This window comes from Podarcis liolepis (genome assembly GCF_965112155.1).
Source record: "Podarcis liolepis genome assembly, chromosome: 9".
Taxonomy (NCBI): domain Eukaryota; kingdom Metazoa; phylum Chordata; class Lepidosauria; order Squamata; family Lacertidae; genus Podarcis; species Podarcis liolepis.
Window position 1 is genome coordinate 17,378,634 of NC_139564.1, and position 22,344 is coordinate 17,400,977.

Here is a 22,344-nt window from a genome sequence, read left to right on the forward strand (position 1 = left end):
ACCGTGGCTTTGTATTTTTAGTAATGCTCCAATCACTGCCTTTTCATTGCAGGGGTATTGAACACTCTACCATACCCTCCAACATTCCTCAGTTGAAAATAGGGGCATTTCTCCCTACCTCACCCAACTGACCCTCCTCGACACCCCATTTTTGTTCCGTCCCCGCAGAGCATTTCCTTTCAGAAAAATGCCGAGTGCCACCACCAATACACCAATGGGACACAGCACCCATGTCCTTCATGGTCATGAAAAAAACCCTTGTTCCCAATTTAATTTAATTTAATTCTTTGGTAGATTTACAAAAAGAAAAACAGACACCAATAAATTTTTGAGGGGGGCAAGATTATACATGGACGCACAAAATTAAAAAAAATCAAGACTCCTTGTGCTCTGCTCTGCTCTCCTTCCCCTTTTTTCCCACCGGGGGGCGCTCTGATTTTGGCAAGGAGGACACTCTGATTTCTCGCCCCCCCTCCTTTTTTGCCTCAAGTTTAAAAAATAACTGAAGCGAAACAACTAACTTGATGTGGATGAAATGGATGAGAATGGGTCCTTCTCAATTTGGTACAGTCTCTCTCTCTCTCTCTCTCTCTCTCTCTCTCTCTCTCTCTCTCTTTCTCTCTCTCTCTCTCACACACACACACAAGTTTATAACCTATAGATCATAATTTTTGAAATAAAGAGGAGCTTACACACATGCCACAATATTTTGCTGACAGTCACCAAAAAGCAATATATCACGATCCATCTTTAAAACACAAAACATATTTATATTGTTTCCTCCCCCAGAAGAGCAAGAATCTCTGTAGCCTAAGTTTATTAAATCACTTGTGCAAAAAAGCAACCTATTTGGATGAAAGAAGAAAGCTTGAAATAACTTGGTGAAATAGTGTTGGCTCTCTTGACGGTTTGTCTGAAGCATTAAGCATTCTATCTTCAGATATGTGAATATAAAATAATGCCATGCTTTGGTTTGACATGGATTAAAAATTGATACTGTTTTCAAGAAGATGATCTGAAGTTTGTCTTATGCCAACTGCTTTATTTTTTTTAAGTAACAAATGACTGACTGGATGAATAAAGCTGGAGAGAGAAACAACATAACCTGCTGCTTTGGTGTATAAAATCCTCATTCAGTCTGGCATGTCTTGGGCAATCAAACATACTTGCTTTAATATCAAGTGTCTGCTACATGGAGAGGAAGTACAGTTGGTTCAGCATAATTAAGCTCAGAGTGAAGGAGAGTGAGCATGCAGACAGACACTTGTAATGCTTAGAGGGCCTTTAACAAACACAGCCATTTAGTTCCTGTTGGAGAGGAAATGTTAACGGACATTCCTTCAATCCCGTACATGGTTATTGGAGATTGAGTTCCATTATTATTATTATTATTATTATTATTATTATTATTATTATTATTATTACTATTATTATTATCACAAACTGATCTGGAAAAGTAGAAATCTGAACATAAGGTTGCAAAAATTTGAAACCCAGAGAAACTGAAATTGGCAGGTTCCCTCATCTCTCTAGATTCACACCTTTGTTATACCTATATATGTGACTTACATTTACTTACAGTGCCTTATTCACAAATGGTTAAAGGTAAAGGTAAAGGGACCCCTGACCATTAGGTCCAGTCGTGACCGACTCTGGGGTTGCGGCGCTCGTCTCGCTTTATTGGCTGAGGGAGCCGGCGTACAGCTTCCGGGTCATGTGGCCAGCATGACTAAGCTGTTTCTGGCGAACCAGAGCAGCGCACGGAAACGCTGTTTACCTTCCCGCCAAAGCGGTACCTATTTATCTACTTGCACTTTGACGTGCTTTCAAACTGCTGGGTTGGCAGGAGCAGGGACCGAGCAATGGGAGCTCACCCCGTTGCAGGGATTCGAACCACCGACCTTCTGATCAGCAAGTCCTAGGCTCTGTGGTTTAACCCACAGGTTAGTCCACACTTAATGTACTCAGAGTCACTAATTAATCTGTTCTGTACTGATTTTGTACAAAATAAATGGTGTCCAATCACACTTTTGTTGTGACAAAGAAGAATTCAAGGTTGTAGAGAGCACAGGAGAGGGGTCCAAGCATGGGGTCCAATATTGGTGAAAGAACCAGCCAGCGCTGGTTAACCATATGCACTGAATCCCCAAATTGAACTAAGATTAGGAACCAGGCATTCACAATTTCAGAAAATGCCATGACATATGATCCTCTGGGTCTCATCCAACTGTACAGTTATGATTCTAAGATGGGGGCACTCCCTTGTTCATTTCAACAAATATTTTCAAGGAGAAATGTTTGTGTCCTAAGTCCTGACTCAACAGATTTTGCAAGCTAACCATTCCTCACAAAACGAATAAATTTTGAGCTATGGTAATTCAGATGTGGGGAAAACACAAAATAGAGGCCCTCTGCTGCCTTCCAGCAACATATCCACAACTGTTTTGTTGAACTTCAAGTTTAAGCAGCTGTTAATTAAGTTCAAAGCTTAAATCAGGGTTTGATGAAGGACTGTGCAATATGCATTTCCACTGCGGCAAAATGCATAGATAACTTTGGCAAAGCAAGTGAGTTTGAGTGAGATTGTACAATGGTTGTCAGCAGCCAAAGCACAGCAGACATAGATTTTAATAGCAGATCTGCCACTATCTTAGACTGTTGCTCCATAGCAGTCTTTATCGAAAAGGACAATTGATCAGCTAACGAAGAGCACCAACTCAGGTTCTGGCACTTCAGTACATATTACTGCATCAATAAATCTTCTGCTGTGTGCAAATAGACTAAAGTTGTTGATTTCACTTGCTTAATGCTTGTACTCCACAGAAGGCGAACACCGGCACATACTGTAGAAAAACTAGCATAGTATTACAATTCACTTTTGCTGTCTCCATCTGTCACAACGGAGCGTATTGAGCTTAAGAGGCTGATTTACATGACACCATATTTAGGCAATTACTCTGGACTCACTCATTTGGAGGGGAGAGTCTCTTCTGAACTTTCAGAGTGCAAACGATTCTGAAAGACATTTCTTTTGTATTTTTAAATCTCCTTTGTGTAATTAAATTGTAGCCTAATCCACCCATGTTCCTTTTATCATTCAGGGTTCAAGTTGGAATTGTTTAATTTTCATGCCTTCTACTTCCAAACCCACCAAGATCCTTAATTTCCCCCAGGATTTATATATATATATATGATTTTATTAAGACTTTTCATAATACATTGCAATAAGAAACAAACTAATCTAAACCAAAAAAGGAGAATACAAAGTCCTCTTTCACAAGATGAAAGAGCAGTTATCCCACACAGCATTTGTCCCACACAGAGAAAGGTGAACCTTCCCAGCTCTCACCTGGGAGCTTCCCTTTCTTCTCCCATCCTCCCACCCTGGGTCGGGAAGCATATAGAGACGAGTAGGGATTGGTACAAAAAGGAAGCTTGAGAAAATGTAAAAAATATTGTTGGGGGAATAGGAGGGCTGGAGCATAAAGGGAACTCGTGGTGGCATCTCAACAACCAGAAATCATTCTGTCCATTACCTCTAGGCTAGTTCTTTAAACTCCAGCAGCTTCTTCCAGTCACAAAGAGGATAAGAGACAGGACCAGCTTGTGACATTGAAATCATACCCACCACAATGCCTTTAAAAACAATGTGGGACACTGACCACTGGGATATTCCTCAGGGCAAGCCAGAAATGTGAATTGGTGATGCATAGATGCAGACAGCAGTGGTTTTTGTGCCAGAAAAATCCTGCTGCTATAATTGCAGAAATGGCTGCTGGTGGTTATATTCTTGTAACACCAAATCACACAATGTATTGCTCTGCGTGAGTGGTCCTCAGTAAGTTAAGGGCACTCGCCCTGTCTGTAAAACTTGTTTCGGCTTCAAATCGTTTGCAACAACACAAATAGATTTGTAATGATGCAAAGTTCAATGTGGTCAACGCAGCCTTTCTGTAATGAAAAAAACTTTCTCTAAACTTTAGCCTAAAGCATTTGCTATACTTTGTTTAACCAGCCTGGTGGTTACACATCCCAGTTTTATTGGTCACTGAAGAGACATCCTACTGTATGCTTATTAAAAGTTAATTACTGTAGCTTCAAGACACTGAATAAGAAGTATCTAATGAACTTTTAAATGGTATCAATTCCATAATTATTTACATCAGTGTTTATAGCTTGACTAGTTTTCAACTGTGACCAGGCAATGTATGGAGCACAGATGAAGGGACAGTTGAAAGAAATCCAGGTTTCTGATTTTTTGCAGAATTTGCATCTTCTGAACTTGTGAACTTATTATGTTTCTTTTGGAAATTTTTACCCCAGGGTACATTTATTTCCTCTAGGATTCATCTCTATAGTCTTCTAGCCGTTCTCCTTCTAGTACTTTTCTATTATCTGAAGCATATTAAGTTTTAATCATATGCAGCCTTTCTGTAGCAAACTTGCTATGTCTCTTGCTATGTTACCCAAGCGGAAGGATTATCCAGTATGTGCACAAGTCATTGTGATACCAAGCCATGCACCTGCGATAAAAATGAGTCGCACAACTAACTAAGATAGTTAGCTAACCCATGTTCAGATATCACAAGATCATAGAGTTAGATGGGGCCCAGTGAATCATCTTTTGCAGCAGTTTTCAAACTATATGCCTTCAGGAAATACTCTTGGTATCAGCTGGTCAGTCAGCAATGAATGCCCAGGTGTTGAAGTAGATACAGAGTATGTTGTAAGGCGTCTTCCAGTCTTCATGCTTAGGAACTTCAATTAAGTTTAACAGTAGTTTAAAGCCATAGTCTTCATTTGAGTGGTTAGGACAAGGGTAGCCAATGTGGTACCCTCCATATCTTGTGGACTCCAATGCCCATCTTGCATGACCATTGGTCATGCTGGCTGGGACTGAGGCAAATTGTAGTCCACCACATACGGCGGACACCACATTGATGTTTTATTGTGTTTTTAATATTATGTTGGGAGTTGCCCAGAGTAGCTGGGGCAACCCAGTAAGATGGGTGGCATATAAATAATAAAATAATAATAATTATTATTAATCTACTTTTGAGGATAATGAACACTGCCTATTCTTTCTGTATCTTTTCAACATTTTCTATGTGCTAGGATTCTTCTTCTCCACTGTACCAACCCATCTTCTTTTCTCTGGGCAAATCATAAGCAGTCCTTTTATCTTTCCTATCTTACTGCAACAAAAAAATTCACCTTCTAGACATTTTCTGATCTTTTGTATCTCCTCTGGCATTATTCTCGTCAACCTCCTTCTTGCACTGTGGTGTACTCTCCTCAACTGGCCTGGACTGAAAAAGCCATGACCCTTCCTGTGATCAGAGCAAGCCCCGGACTGAACTGGACAGGATTCAGATATGTGTGCGTTTTTTGCCACAAGATAGGGGGGAAAGAAAGAGGAAAGAAACCTTGTTATAAAACAAGGTGGAATTTGGCTTGGCGACTCCTTCTTTAGTGAATGTTCAAAATATGGTCACTGTCAATGTTAACATGTGACTGCTGAAAACCACACGTGAATTGTATGATTGCCTATTTGTGGCTGCATTCACACAGCAGTTTATTCCATTTCCCCAATGTTCCCTTAACTGCTCATTTCCCCATTATACATGAGCTGTCACATGGCATGAAATAAAGCAGAATATAGTGCAAGTTTAGCATTCATTTCCATGTTATTTGCCAGTGTGCTCCCCACCCCACCGCAGAAGAACATAACAGGAAATAGGCACCAAAGATGGACTATATTCTGTTATATTTCTGGAAGTGGCTTTTATATTGTGTGAAAGCTGAAATATAATGCAGGAATTAAAGGTTAGGTAGACACCAGGGAAACAGAACAAACTGGCATGTGAATGCAGCCTGCATCTATGCTAACTCTACATGTCCTGCTTTTTACACATGCACAAATGACTACTTAGATAGCTGTCAACATCCACTCAACCATCCCTGACATTTCAAACATTCACAGAAACTGAATTCTTGTGAAATGGTTGATGGTCACAAAATTTAAGGCATTCATGTAACACATTCGCCGTAAACTGTTGGAGACTGTGGGAACCTGATTGTTGTTTTAGATAAGCACTGTGAACCATTAGAGAACCTGGAAACAAACAGCGATCAACAACTTCAGTTAAGCATCTTGGGTAAAGGAACTTGTTCTCTTAAGGAGGCCACATTAATATGTAATCCATGCACACTCCTTTTCACTCAGCCTGATTTCTGACAAGTTTGAAAGTGCCTGTCATATGCTGTAATTTCTTTCCCTCTCCGGTAAACAAGATGCGTTATTTGTCGGAAGTCTCTCTCTTTCTCTTCCTCTCTTTTAGTGCCATCATTTCCTCGCCATTTTTAATTTGCTGTGACTATTAAATGCTGACACCCCTTGCTCCAAAAAAAATGTGTTTTATTTACAGGGCACAGCTTATGGAAGTGCTCCTGTTCCTTCTCGCAGGCAATTATGTGAGTCTCTTAAATTCTGCTCTGTGTTGTAAAGATGACTATATGTGTTCATGTGCTGTATAGCATGGCATGTTGATAGAGATGACACACCCCAAGGTCAATATGCAACCAGCAGTGTTGCATATTGCCTGTAACGTGTTTGTAGCTAACAACACACCCTTCTTTCCTTATTTGGTCTGTCCTTCGTCCAGCGCAGCTGTCATTGAGGGCAACCCCTGTGCTCCATAGAGCTGTGATGAAAGTTGGAAAAACTCCACGATGACTCAAAGTCTGAAGAAATATGCTTGTTTGGCTTGAGCCGTCATGCATTCTGTTGAAGCTGGTGCATGTCTTGCTCTCTAGCACCGTACGAAATTGAGGCTAGTTAAGGACCTTGTTTCTAGCTTCTTGTTAAATTTTCCTGTCCAATTACCCTCAGTCAGGCAAGCAAAATCTAAAACAACTTGTTAGGTCTTTTTTATTATTATTTTAAAATGCAGTTTTAAGCAGCTTCCAGTCAAGGCTCCGCCACCCTTGGCTGCTGTGGGGCCTTTGCTTCCGATTAACCTGCAGAGAGCACCTGCAATAATAAGCTACCTACTCCATATGAAAAGGTAGAATTTTGCAAGATCACAGAATTAGTTTTTCAGTTCTAATGACAGTGCAGAGTGAGTTACCTGCCAACCAACCTGCTTGTCTTAAGTTCAGTGTGTTACAAATGAGATCGGTGTAGGTTAAACATGCAGAACCTCCAAAGGTAGTCTGACTTTTAGAACTTTTTCTTTTTTCAAATCCCACTTCTGCCTCTTTCTTCCTCCCTTCCTCCCGCCCTCTCTCTCTCTCTTTGCCTTTCCCCATTAGCGTGTCCATTTGCGGGGCATCCATTCTGTTCCACATGCACATAATATGCTACAGCAGTGCACTGCATCAATTATGGTTATCGCACAATGCATCACAGCAATGAATGCCAATTTGCCAATTCATCATCACATGACATTGCTGGCTTCTTCACCAAGCGCAGTCCACTTGAAACAATGCTTCTGTTTCATTGTTGCCAGTCTTGTTGCTTGCATCACATTCACCGAGGCTGATAATATGGATCAATTGGGGTAAAAAAAGTGCTTAATAACATTTGTCTGCTGATACGGGTCTTGTGAAAACAGAAAGAATGTAATCTGTGTGATGACGCTCTCTCCCATGTGACACTATGGGAAGAGTTTGACTTTGCTAGATGGAATTACGGCTCCTGAGAAAGGATGGAAGGATTAACTGTGCTATTATTAATGAAGGTAGAAGGACATGAGGAATTACTCCTCGTTAAGACTCTGCTTTCTGAATGCCTGGATTAATTAAAGGAGAGGAGCTTTCTGTAAGGCGGTTGATGGGAACAAGATGTCCTCAAGGTGGAGATGGAGGAATTTAATAAGAGCTGGATTTTGAGATGTCGACACGCTTTTCATCCAAAGCAAACATGCCTGTCTAGATCTTGACACAGGATTTCATGGTCTTCAAAATTATTGGTAGATGCATCCGTGAGATTTCCCTTCACCTGATAGTTCCTCTAGTGGAATGATGCCACTATTGTATCATTACTTCCAGTAAACATGCAACCTCCTTGGTCCTGAGAAGATTATACAGTGAATGACGGTAGCTCAGAGCAAAGCTCTTGAGAAATGCTGCAAGTCAGCTCCAACCAGCCTTCCCCAGCCTGTTTTAGACTAGTATTCTTGATAAGAGTTTTGTGGCTTTTAGCTGGGCGCTCTCAATGATTTTATCACATATACTGCTTAGAGAGTCCAGTGATTAAATGGTCTGTATCAATATCTCTAAATGAACAAATATGCTTTCTATCAGCCCTGTCTACTGGCCATGCTGGCTGGGGCTGATGCAAATTACAGTCCAGGACATCTGGAGGGCACCTGGCTTAGGTAATACTAAACTAGAAGGAGCAATGGTCTGGCTCATCCTGCTTCCTATGATCTTGTGGATCCTATGATCATTAGTGAGCACAATGAAACAGTCAGTACTTGTAGGGATGCAGAAATTTCAGGCTGAGGGGCACTGACTCAATCTCTAGGTCACTTACACATGCAAAAGAAATACAGTGGTACCTCTGGTTAAGAACTTAATTCATTCTGGAGGTCTGTTCTTAATCTTAAAAGTGTTCTTAACCTGAGGTACCACTTTAGCTAATGGGGCCTCCCACTGCCGCCGCGCGATTTCTGTTCTCATGCTGAAGCAAAGTTCTTAACCCGAGGTACTATTTCTGGGTTAGCGGAGTCTGTAACCTGAAGTGTCTGTAACCTGAAGCGTCTGTAACCCAAGGTACCACTGTAAAGTTGAAGAATTGTGGCCCCAAAAGCTGTTATAATGGAGGCTATGAGCAAACTGGCATTGAACTGATACTCCAGGTAGATCCTAAAAGGGTAGATTCACCCTACTGTGTAGCAGAAGATTGCACACTCCTTGTATAGAGTTGCTGGGGGGGGGAGGGGGTTCGAGAAGAGGTGAAAGGAGGGGGGAAGTGTCCAAAAGTATGGTTTTCCAGTCAGGGGAGGCTTGCTTGCAGAAGGGGATGAGGTGATGAGAATTTGCAGAGGGGGTCAGAGAACAAGACCTCTTGACTCATATAGGCAGATTGACACTTCCACAAGTTCTATTCTCTCTCAGTCCTAGCCCACCAAAACATCACCTAGCTGCTATGATCTTTAGAGGAAGTCCTGCACTGCTGCCACTGGACGAGTGTGAGGAAGAAGCCCCAAACCCCTCCAGGAAATCTCTTGTGTTGTTTATTTACTGGTGCCTGCCTCCTATGTGCTTTGAGTAAAAAAGCAGGCGTGTACATGCTCAGTTACACAAAAGGAGCATTTGGCAAGGTTTTACTGAGCTTGTTGTCTGTCACTGGGACAGATATCTTTGGATATGTCAGAAGGAGTGCACCTGAAATTATGAGTACTTGCTGGTGGTTTTAATTGCCTGCACTTGTTTGTAAATGGTATAGCGAAAGGAGCTTCGGTAGTTCACTGGCCTAATGATTTTTCCAGGGGACAAATGATGATGTCTTTCTCTGTATTGCCTCATTTTATTGTGGGTCTTATCCTTGTACTTCCCAAGCTATTTGCTCTGATCCTCAAAATATGGAGGCTCTTTATGTTTGAAGCCTGCTGGTGGGTACAGGCTCAGAGGTCATATTCCTTTGACTGAGATACGGCATTCAAAATAGGTTCTGGTACTAAGACCTGCTGAGCTCTGGTCCTTGAGTCAAATTTTGTCCTTCAGCACTGATGCCAGACAGAATTTAGTAACTGCTCCAGAAAACACTTAACCTGGGAATAAACTAAAATTAATGAGACTTACTTTTGAATAGATGTGCATAAGAATGTGCACGATATCATGCTTCTGACCTGTTCCTTTAGTCCACCATGCTTGATATTTTATGTAAACCACTTTAGAGAACTGTCAGGACAAAAAAACCCATGCAGAAATGTTGTAAATAAATGAGGCACGCTTTTAAATTTTGGTCTGCAGGAACTTTTTCTGCTGTCACCTTAAGACTGAACAGACTGCAGACAGGGCTAAACTCTGCCCTCTCCCAGCCAGAAACATCTATTTCCCTGTTTTTAATTACATTCAGCCAGAGGAAAGACTTCTGTTTAACACAAAAGCTCACATGACACATTGTAAACTTTCACCCCGGTAAGTGCAGATGTCTAGATCAGAATTTATTAACGAAACAGAGTAGTCTTTCAGTCTCTCATTCAGCCTTAAAAGGATGGTTGTATGAGGTGTCTTAGAGGACTTTTTTAAAACTTACATTTGGAGACAGATATATCTGAGCAAATATTTTCTGTACGTATGAAGTAATCCAGGACTGAGGATCTGAGGGTAAGTGAGAGGGGACTCCATCTTATTCCTTTTAAAAGTTGGTTGGTGCATAATGCATGTGTGCGACTAAGAAAATACTTCTTCACAGAGTGCACAGTTAAATTATGGAATTTGCTCCTAAAAGCAATACTAATGGCCACCAACTTGGGCGGCTTAATAGGAGGATTAGACAGATTCGTGGAGAACGAGGCTAACTGTAGCTGCTAACCTTGATGGCTGTGTTCCATCTCAACTGCCAGAAATAAGATGTTTTGGAATACCAGTTCCTGGAAACTGCAGGTGGAGAGAATGCTTTTGTATTCAGGTCCACCTCCCATGGTTCCCATCTGCATCTGGCTGTCCACTGTGACATCAGGAGGCTCGACTAGATGGGCCACTGGCCTGAAGAAGCTGGCTTGGAGAAAGAATAGAAAGAGCATATGAAGAATTATATGCCTTTTCATATAAAGGGTAGATGGGATTTCTATAATACAATTGATTTTTGATAGAATTTTTTTTCCTGAAAACTTCTATAATGGGTGGGTGCTTTTTTTTTAAAGTGTTTTTTTGTGTGTGTCATGTAATGTGATACGCTGACACCCAGCAGTCAATTCTGAACCCTTTTCAGGTTGTGATGCAGATTCCAAGGCTAGACCTTGCTCAAATGTTGACCCAGAGGGTGTTTCCTTTAGTCCAGGGTACCTGGAGTAATTTGGAAAAGCTAGGCTCTGGAATTCAGCAGGACTCAGGAAGAAGGTTCTATGCTGCTGGGAGCAGAAGTCCAGGTTCCTTATATGCATAATGAGCAGGACTGTTCCATCTAAAGGCTTCCTACTGCCTTCTAATCACCGAGGGCAAAGCTGTACACCCTGTTTTTCCCTATCGTGGTAGGTCAATAGACTATGTCTTAACCTCAGATCTGGTGGTTCCATGTTCAGATCCTCAAAAGGGGAGTAAATAGATTTCAGCAAGAATCATAATTTGAAAAGTTTGAATTCCAGCATTATCTGTTCCTCAGACCCATTAGAATATATTTTTTCTGTAGAACCTTTTGGAGTTTAATTTTTCCTTTAGAATTTGCATGGGGGGGATAGATTGTGGGTTTATGCTAGAGAGCCAGAAATGTGGTCCTACGCATGTCTAAGTCTTACTGGGACTGACTTCCGGTTAAGTCAGTACAGGTGCCCCTCCCACTTACATGGGGCTTATGTTCTGCCTCCACAAATGAAAATCTCCTAATTTGGGAGTACCCTCAAAACACTCTGTAAACATCCTCTCTGCCACTGTTTCTCCAATCCAGTCCAAAGATTCTGTACCCTCAAATATCCACAACTAGAATAGAAACTTGGGGGCTGGATGGAGGACACATGGAGAAGTGGCTGCTGCTGCAATATCACATGCATCAGCTGTTAAGATGGGGAGGCTGAGCAGCCTAAAGAAAGCCCCGCTGCACCTCCCGTCTCTTCAGGGCTTCTTCTGCCCCCACTGATGTCCTCTTCAGGCTCCGGGGAAAATCTCCTCGTGAGCCACAAGGACTCTCCAGTTCTTTCCCGCCATTTCCAGGTTTGAATGGAATTATTTATATATTTCCCTGCATATAAACGGTTGCACATGAGTCAATCACATGCAACTGGGGGTGAGATACCTGTATAGGGTTGCAACCTCAATGGCGTTTTTAATTGTCCGTTCCTAAACTTGGGATATGTGGGAAGCTTTTAATTAGGATAAGGATTGGCTATGTCTCCAAGCTGAAAAAATTAATTTCCAAGTGTTTTTGTTCTTCCATGCTCCCACAGATATCAAAGGATATTTTGCCATTAATTTGGAGCATGGCCTCTTATCTTCCTTACAGTGGGCTAAATATATAGATGCCTCTAATTCTTCTCCCAGTGGTTGTGGTGTTCTTTCCTGTTTCCATGGAAACTGCTATTAGCAGAATGAAAGTTTTAAAAACAGCATTCATTCTAAAACACTGGAAACATACGTGAGAGAGTACCTGAAACTGACTTAGATCTCATTTGTAAAAAGTCATGCCATGTACCTTCTGTCGGATCTTTGGCATGTATATTTGGTTTTGTTCATTATCTTATTGCTTTGGTTTTTAAATCCCTCTTATTAGTCCTAGAGGCAGGCTAATTTAAAAATACAATTGTGTTGTATTCATCAAACAGATTTTCATTTAGCGCTTCATGCTTCTTAAAATTAAATTTCCCCAGAAAAATCAATGATTCGTATGAAGGGAAGAGACAATATTCATTAACCCGTGCAGTATCAGATTCTTTTTCCCTGCCCCTTCCTGGTAATTGTTGAACAAGTTTCTCTGTCAATCAAAACGGAAGTAGGAATAGGGTTTAGAATCTGCCAGGCGAGTTCTGCATTCTCACTGCTCTTTCTGTTTCCATGGAGACAGATATTGCCTGGGTGAAAATGAAGTAACCCTCATGAAGGAGTCCTAAACAATTTGAGGAGGGTGAAACAAATGTCCTCTAGACTTTGATAGAAGAGCACAAACCCAATCACTTCAACCCAGTCATTACATTCACTTCCTTCTAAAACTTCTGAACCATCATGTTTAGTATTATGAAGAACGTAGACCAGAATTCAAAGCACCATGTGCAGTGTTCCGTAAACAAACCACAGCTTTTCAGCCTCCCTATCTCTGCGGCAGCTCTCCTTTACCCCCTGAAAAGCCTCCTCAGTGTACAGAGGAATTCTGTTGCAGAATCCCACGAGGTACAAGGAACCGGTGTCAGAAATAACAATAACACACCACCTCATCTGTATGCCAAACTGATTTGTGCATGGGCCTACATGGGCTTACAAAGATTTGTCCCTTTCCAGTGGGAATTCACTTGTTAGTTGAAACTGTGATGTTTATTAAAATGCAAATATGTGTTTCATTACGTCTCATGAATAAATCAGTGTTTCCCAGGCCTGTCCACCTTCAGGAGACACTAGCTGTATTGACTCAAATTCATGGCCAGCCCGGTCTCTGCCAAGGGGTAGCAAGAGATTCCATGGGTCTCTGCATTTAACCAGGGTTGTGTTTCCATTTGGAAATCAAGGCACCAAGAAGCATGGTTTATTTTACACATATTTATACCTGAAGCCTTCAGTGGAGGGAGTGCAGAACATTATGTCTCAGGAGGGTCTCTCATTGCTCCTCTCACAGCTTCAGCAAGCTTGGGCCCAAAGCGGCAGCCAGTCTTGGTGCTGCCAGAGCCACATGGAATTCTGCCTACTTCCTTTTCCTTTTTCTCAGCAGCCTTTGAAGAAAACAACTGCACCCTTTCTGCTTCCAGCATCCCCACTTGGTCTTTGTGTCCTCCGTTTCAAAAGCATCCTGCAAAAGGCTCTGTCTAAAGTGCTTTTGCTGGACACAAATATTTTCACCAAATATTTTCAAATTGAATTACATCATTATTGTGTAAACACAAGCTAATGCAGTTTCTTTACCCACATGCTCCACTGCAGTCATCACCAGTCTGTAGCCTCCAGTTGTTTGGACTACAGCTTGAATCAGTCTCAGCTAGCATGGCTGATGGGATTTGCAGCCCAAAACATCTGGAAGGAACAAGGGTGGCAAAGGCTGTTGTACTATATTGGCAGGTCTGCAGTAAATTAAATTCATACTTCCGTGAAACTAGCTAAGGAATTCCCTTTGTGTCCATCCCCCCCATCAGTCAAGTTTTTTCTAGGTAAGTAAAATTGTTAACTACAGTGCAGAAACAGAGGAGGTACTTTCTAGTCAATTTCTGGGATTCCTTAATATTATGCACAAAGAAATGTCAGCTAGGGAGTAATCTAAAAGCAGCTGTTTTTGAATAACACGGGAGGTGTACCTAAGCGGCACAAAATCAATATGACTTAATACCTAGCTTTGCCTGGATTGTGCCCCTAATGTTCATTGCCTGCCTTCTTTGGAAATCTTAATATCTCATCGTGCAAAATTGTGCACATTTACTGCAAGTCTAATAATACATGGCTTGATCTAAATCTTCGTTTTGAAAATGTTTCTGGGTGTCAGGCAAAATAGAGAGAAGTGACTGGAATTATCCCATGAGCTTCTGCATTCCTGGAGCTTGTGTATATGGGAGCATGAAGGAATATGTGAAATTGTCTACTTCATGGGGAGTAATTTTTTTATGTTCTTTTCACAAAGATTCACAAGACAGCAACTTCACTGACTCCTCTCCAAAGTAACCTTGAAGCGCTTGCAGTCCTTGTAAGGAGGGTCTGTGGACAAACATATTGCCTTGCTAAAACTCAAACCGAAATATAACCATTAGATGAAATGCCCAGTGGTTATTCCAAAACAACCTCATGCATAATAGTGTAATGTTCTGATAGGGTGATATTTGGAACAAGCGAATGACCATCTCATTTATTCTTCAGATGGAAAGTTTAAAATGTTTTCATTTCCTTGGCCATGTGGCAGAGATATACCTTCCCCAACCAGCCCTTGCCAATCTTGTACCTTCCAGTTGCTTAAGACTGCAATTTTCAACAGCTCCAGTGTACTGTCTGGAACTGTTGGGGGTTGTGATCTAAAACAACTGGAAGGTGCCAGACTGGCAAAGGCATTTTTAAATAACTATGATAGCTGCTGATTTATTTATTTTTAACTGTGATTCTCCAATATTATTTTGTTTTCCCTTTTTGTTTCATAAGTCATCTTGGGGCTCCATTGAAAACGAAAGGTGAGATGTGTTGGATAAAGCAAAGGATGCTGTATTGGGCCACCTTAGAAATGATGTTTAACCATGTAAATAGCTGGTGCTTTGCAGACAACTTTCCTTTGATTCTGGCAGGAGTACATATAGTTTGCATAACGATCAGCCTATATAAGCAGCAAAGTATGTGAATTTCAATGTAGCCCTTTTAGAACGAGGATGGAAGTCGTGTTTAGAACACCGGAATGCACCTGGAACCCTGTGTACTGTCATTGGGAAAAAGCTGCTGGTGCTCTTTCGTCATTGAGAAAAAATTATAGGGGGGAAATCCTAACACAGATACAAGGAGAAACCCCCAGTTGTGAAACTTTATGAAATTCAATCAGGGAAAATGAAGCATTAGCCTGTTCCCGCTGTGATAAAGTTTCTATGAGACTAGAGGGACTGTGTGGATTGTGATTGAAGCTATCTGTGCTTTCAGTGAAAAATACTTCAGAGCTGAGCCCAAAATCTCTCCCAGTGCAAGTCTGCAGCTTTATTCAAGGGCTGTGAAAGGGTCTCCCTTATTTGTAGAGAAAACTGAGGACAGGGCCCCATTTAATGGTATAGGTGGTGTGGAAAATGTTGTAACGATGACCTCCCCCCCCCCCCCGCAGCTGCACCATGCCATAGGGAGTGCAGCAAGCAATGTGTAGCTGCTCTCTAATTCTGCTTCGTAACAGTGCCAAGAGGCCAATCTGCCATGTGGCAGAGTGACAAAGCCAGTTCAGAGCAACAAAATAAAACATTGCCTCACTCTTATTTGGATTTATGTCACCATCACATGGCCAATCAAGTATTGCTGTGAGATTGCATCTAAAGACCAAATGAGAGCTGTGATTCCTGCCCTTGTTCAGCAGCTTGCAGTATGCAGCTCAGGAAATTAATAATACTACAGTGGTACCTCGGGTTAAGTACTTAATTCATTCCGGAGGTCCGTTCTTAACCTGAAACTGTTCTTAACCTGAAGCACTACTTTAGCTAATGGGGCCTCCTGCTGCTGCCGTGCCGCCGGAGCACGATTTCTGTTCTCATCCTGAAGCAAAGTTCTTAACCTTAACCTTCTGGGTTAGCGGAATCTATAACCTGAAGCGTATGTAACCTGAGGTACCACTGTAATAAATTTTTATATATAGCCCGCCCTCCCCAGCCAAGACCGGGCTCAGGGTGGCTAACACCGAATATAAATACAGTAAAAACATTAAAAACAAAACAAACAACAGTTGATTAAAATCTAAATTAGAATACTGTTTAAAATGCAGCTTTTAAACATTAGCTTTTAAATGAAAGCTAATGTTAGGTACAGTAGCGGTGGGGAGAATATTCCTGAAATGCAGCAGCCATGAGCAAAGAAAGGGAAAACAAGATAAGAAAATCGTGTGTCTTCATGTGTGTGCATAATTTTCTTCGGTTTTTGAAGCCCTTGGGTGCCCACCATGCATGAGTTGCATTTGACTTCATATATCTCAGGTTTTCAGCCCTAATCTAACATGATCAAGAAATGCAACCCCAGAGGTGGGTCGTTCAAATGAAGCAGTGAAGCTGTGTAGATAGGCGTTGAATCTGAATCACACCAGATGCCATAAAATTCTATGGCACAGGATGCAGGCACTGGGGCAAGTGGGCAAGAGGCAAAACCTCTTTCTCAACCAAAGAACTCCCAGCAAAACACCCCCTGACATAGGAACCTGCCATTGGCCCCTCTCGTTCAGTACTGTCCATACTGGCTCACCAGGGTTTCATACAGGGGTCTGCCATGGACTGATCATGGGACCTTCTGATGTAAATCAGTTGTTCTACCACTGAGCCATGGCCCTTCCTCCTGGACTCAGCTCAACCCACCAACACCAATGTTTGTTGAATACGTTGTTCTTTCCCCTGTGAGATAATGAACGACATCCACTTCACTCCAGTGAAGGACAGCAGCTGAATAGTAAAACTTGCATTGTGAACTGGCAGTGGGTAGTTACTGACAAGTATGCCCCGTAGGTTAGGCAGCTGGTATTCATCTCAATCTATATGACATTTAGATTTTAGGGTGACAGATGTGTGTATTTTTGGTTGCAATGCATGAGCTTCTTCCCATTTTTTTCTTATTAAAAAGTGACAAAATTTCAGCACAGATCAGGAAAATATATAAGATGCACAATTTTTCAGTCAATTTCTTGTTTCCTTTTGCAATGTCTTAAACACAGTGAATAAAATAGAGCAGAAACCACCATCTCAAGGGAGCTGGGTTGAAGTTCATAGACTGTTAAATGAGTCCTGAACCTTCTTGAACCTTACCTTTCTCTAAGCAAGGCAAGCAAATGCAAACATTAGAACTCTGTTTGATCCAGCCTAAGAGTATTATATATTACATCAGTTTTCCTGTTTTATAAATATTACTATCTCTAGTAGGCACAATTGCATAAAGATGTAAGATAGATATATTTAAATATGCATGTACTACAGAGATGGATAAATGTCTATGACCAGTACCAGATATCACAGAGCATTCAAAAATGCATTACTATGCAATCAAATGTGCAACAGTCTTTGACGTAAGGGAATAGCAAATCTGTGTAAAGTGAATGTCCTGTCAATATAAGAGAGTGAAATTCCAATGCTATTTCTGCCCTTCATGCTGGTTCAGCTGCCTCTTATTGTCTACAATAAAACAGCAATAAAATAAGCAATAAACTAGCTGTGTGTCTTTGACATGAACAGCAATGGTGTATAAAGCGAGCCCATGCTGTCAGTGGTAATATAAAGAAAGCCCAATTGCAAATCTGTTCCCCCCATTTTTATTTTATTTTTTAAATTTGCCCTTCATGCTCCTGAACTGCAGCATATTGTGAAGGATATCCTTTTCTCAGCATGTAATGAAATGCATACAGAGCCCTGAGAGGCATGATGTTTATTTTCTTCTTTTTCTGGACTCGAGACAAAGGAGTTTAGATCAGGACAGCCATCTGTATTGTAAGACAGTGGTTGTCTGGGCATTTTAATAAAGAGCCAGCCAATGGCCTTTTGCTTTTGTTCCATCCTTTATCAGTAGGTCTTGACCCTTGGTCTGGAAATGAAACCACAGTTGTTGCCACCAGCACTGTTTTGAATTCTAGTAGTTAAGATTAATGGAACTCTGTCTTTTAGACTATGGTCCTGGGTCTAGCTCCAGTCATTATTTTAAAGGGTGTTTCTGTGGGACAAGGCACACACACACAAATGTAGATGGAGACTAGGGATGGAAGTATCTGAGAAGTTAAGCTTTTCTCATATAAATTCAGTTTGCCAACATTTCCACACTGCACTTAAAAAGAGTTTTCATGAAAAACTGTCAGCCTTTTCGTATGCATTTATCCCAATACACCGCATTTTAATTCAATTTTTCTTAAACTACATTTCTCAAAGCAACTTTCTCTAATATAATGCATTTTTAATGTTTCACTCATACATTAACTTTTTGATGCACACATTTAAGGCAATTTTATATGTTTTGTGGAGAGGGCAAGTTGTAAAACTGCATCACAGAATTCAGGGAAGTATGAATTTTGGAAGCTAGCTGTGTTTCTGTTTGAATGATCCTTCAGGAATTGCAAACCAAATATCTTCCTTATTCCTAATGGAGATACACTTTTGGAATTGTCCTTGGCATGTTCATCCAGTCCTGCACAATGCAGTGCAGATAGACCTGGGATGGCCAACCTTTTGGGGACCATGGGGACATTTCCAAAGTGGAGAAAATGTGCCGGACTTTCCTGTGCATGCTGCAGCTATGCCTACATCTCAACCTTGCACACATGTATGCTCAAACTTCGCCCTCACCAGCAATTCGGTTGGGAAAAAGCCTTGTGTTGTCTGCAATAAGAGACTTGTTTCAAGTGAATTTCAGCGGATAAACCTGTTGGGTACCAAGGAAGATATCTGCAAGTGCATGTCTGCTTGTGGGTGCCAGCATTCACACTCAGGCCTGGGATGGCCATACTGTGTGCCCATGGTCAGAGGCAGTACCCTTCTAAATACCAGTTGCTGGAAACTGCAAGAGAGGCAAGTGCTCTTGTGCCCGGGTACCATTTGTGAGCTTTCCACAGGCTGGCCACTGTGAGTGTAGGATGCTGTACTATATGCATACTTTCCAACATGTTCTGACCCAAAACCTGGAAGCACATCTTCCAGGCTGCACGCCTGGACGAGTCATGTGACCTGTGCGAGATTATGGCTCTGAAAAGAAGTCCATAAGATCCGCTCTCTAACAATGTGCTTTGTGACTTTTTGCAGCCATTATTCCTAAAATCATCTACTCCCTTGGCATTTTCCCCTCTTTCTCAAACTTGAAAGGACGTTGCTCATGCCTTATACATTTTTTTCTAAGCCATTGCTGTGTGCTGACACACATGCTAGAACACATTAAAATAACTTTTAATACCTTTTGCTGTGAATTAATGTGCATGCTAATGCACATTAAGACACTCTTTTAAAGCTGGGCACTGCTGCACATTAAAAGAATTTTAAATCCCTGCTGATGTGCACTGATGAAATTCCCTGTTAGCCTTTTTGTATCTTTCAAGTGCACTCACCCCATGTTTGTCCAGCTGCCCAAACCAGTTCAGTTTTGCACACTTGAAACAATTATAATTTGTTTTTAAAATGGTGGTGAAAGGGAAGTAAAGGGGATCGGTTGTAGAACTCTTGAAAGCACTTGGCAAATGAATAAGTTGTTTTCCATACTGAGAGTTGTGTCAGTGCCATAGCAATAAAGATTAGCAGTGCAATCCTAACCCCCTGGTATTTACTGATGGAGGGAGTTAGGCTATGGCAAAAATGACTGGCTGCTGATTTTCGCTAGCCTTTGCTGGTGTGTGTGTGGGGGGGGTACCACTGCAGAGACCCCATGGCACATGCAGAAAATGGAGTAATTAGAATGATACAGCTGGTGCTATTAATGCCAGCAGTTGGAAGCATGGGGCGATGAAACGGTGCTTTATGACAGGTGGGATGGGGCAGAGCAGAACTGGCTATGGTCACTAGACCCACAACTGTTACATCCCCATGGGAGGGACCCATTCCAGGCCTCTCAGTTATGAGCTGTGGGGAAAACTGTCCCCGCTTTTCATATAGGCCAGTCAGTGCAAGGGGCGGGGCTTCAGATGCAGTGGTGTATCTGCACCAGCTGACAGCGGGGGGCGTTGATTGGTTTTCTCTACTTTCTCTGTTGTTGTAGAGCCTTTCTGCTGGGCAGTAAACCAAACTGGTAATCATACCTGTCAACTTTCAGATTTGAAAATAAGGGATCAGCAGCCTCACCTGTCCCAGGGACAGTCTGCGGGATATCTAACAATCTGGGATAGCAGCGGGAAGCAGCGGGAAACGGCGCTGGAATAAGGGAATTTCTCTCAAAAAAAGGGAAGGTTGACAGCTATGCTGGTAATAGAGTTACCAACTTTCCCCCCACTCTCTGGATCCATATAAATGATCCTGGCATGAAGTGATATGAAAAGTGTTGCCTGCTGATTTTTTAGTATGATAAGGCACAGGAGACATGCTAGAAAGCAATAAATAGATATATAAATCCAGTGTGAAAGAGGTTGAGGGGCTGCTACCAGTGCCAATGTACAGATGCACATGGAAGTTAAGGCTGGCATACATTCAGATTTTCCCAGGATTTCAAAGGCAGAATTGACATCTGGGGGGAATTTCTGAAAGGCAGCGCTTTGTCCTAGATCTTTCAGGTTTTCTTGGTTTTTACTTTTTGAAATACAGTGGTACCTCGGGTTACAGACACTTCAGGTTACAGACGCTGCAGGTTACAGACTCTGCTAACCCAGAAATAGTACCTTGGGTTAAGAACTTTGCTTCAGCATGAGAACAGAAATCGTGCTCTGGCAGCGTGATGGCAGCGGGAGACCCCATTAGCTAAAGTGGTACCTCAGGTTAAGAACAGTTTCAGGTTAAAAATGGATCTCCAGAACGAATTAAGTTATTAACCTGAGGTACCACTGTATGGCAATCCTAATGGAAGTGAAGAGCCTGCTTAAGACAGGGCCCAAACTCACATGGAGAAATTATGTGCTTGTAGAACCCTTCTACATACTGGCTATCCAAAGAAGGACAAAGTCATCTTATGGCTTGCCCAATGTCAGTCAGTGGATTTATTTTCAGAGTTGGTCTAACCATCATGCTCTCTTCATAGGGGAAGCTTCAAAGTCATGCTTGACCAAAATTTGGCAAGAAGCATAAGATTCTAAGTTAATCACAACCAACTTTCCTCTTTACTCACTTTGGACAGACCTGAAACCATCTGCAGACTATTTTGTGCTCCATGGTTGACTGAGGAATCCAGTCTTCATGAATCATATACAAAATGACCTGACCGGCACTGTGCAGATTGGAGCTATCTTCTAAATGCCATACTTCTCCAAACATTGTGATGCAATTTATGCATATTGAAATATGCATTTGAATCCTTATTTTGAGAAACCTGGACACATTTAGATGCATATGAATTTTAATTTTTTAAAATACATATATATAGAGAAAGAAGTTTGTTTGTTTATTTTTTAAAAAATGATATTATGGCACAGGATAGCCATAATTACTTTAAATTGTGTTTATAAATGGAGTTTATGCAGGAGCAAAATTTGGCATACTGTATTGCTTTTCCTCCTATGGCAAAATGCATGACAAAAATGTAAGGTTTCTTTTCATAATTCCACCTGATGCTTGTGGACTGTTAGCATCTGGTCGAGAACAAAAGTTCTAGGTCTACCTCTGCTTCTCATACTCATTTGCTTTTCTGAAATACTGTCTGGTCATCTCTTCCTGTAACACTTCACAGATTTTGGATGTACGATTTCACATTAGTAGGCAGTAGTTGGGGGGAAAGGGGAAATTAGGCTAATGATATTGTTGCCTAATGGACTGGAAGGTCATGGAAGAATAATAGATGGTTTTTCAAAAAAAAGGGTGGGGGGAAGAGAAAGCTTAATTGCATATTTATTGAGTAAAACAGAATGGACTCCTCAGAGCTGTTACACTCTATCAAGTATGGGATATATGGTTTAACAACCTGCCTCATTAAGGAATTGTGCAGTAGGTAGAAATGATGGCTCTGGAGCCCTTGCTGACAATGGATATTTGTTTTATGACTGGAATGCTAAGGCTAGGAGACAAAAGAAGCTTAAATTTCTTAATTTATCTTGGACACATATTGTCTTTTCATTGCCTTTGAGCAAAGAATGTGAGCATTCAGAAATGACAGTGCCATATGGAATCCATGTAAGGAGAGACCTCTTTTTAACTGAACACAGCTCCAGGTCAGTGCTATTTTTCTAGA

At 41.4% G+C, this 22,344-nt stretch overlaps 1 protein-coding gene across 5 annotated transcripts in view; it reads left to right on the forward strand.

The window, feature by feature from the left end:
* The window catches only part of CCSER1 (coiled-coil serine rich protein 1), a 704,602-nt gene that overhangs the window by 550,609 nt on the left and 131,649 nt on the right, over positions 1–22,344 (forward strand). For 2 of the 5 annotated variants that reach the window (XM_083458654.1, XM_083458658.1), the window contains exon 10: positions 6,429–6,474. The exons of 2 other annotated variants lie outside the window; for them this stretch is intronic. In XM_083458654.1, the coding sequence (XP_083314780.1) occupies positions 6,429–6,474 (46 nt within the window). Of the gene's footprint in view, positions 1–6,428; positions 6,479–22,344 lie in introns of all 5 variants that reach the window. One more of the 5 variants, XM_083458657.1, reaches the window with a different exon arrangement.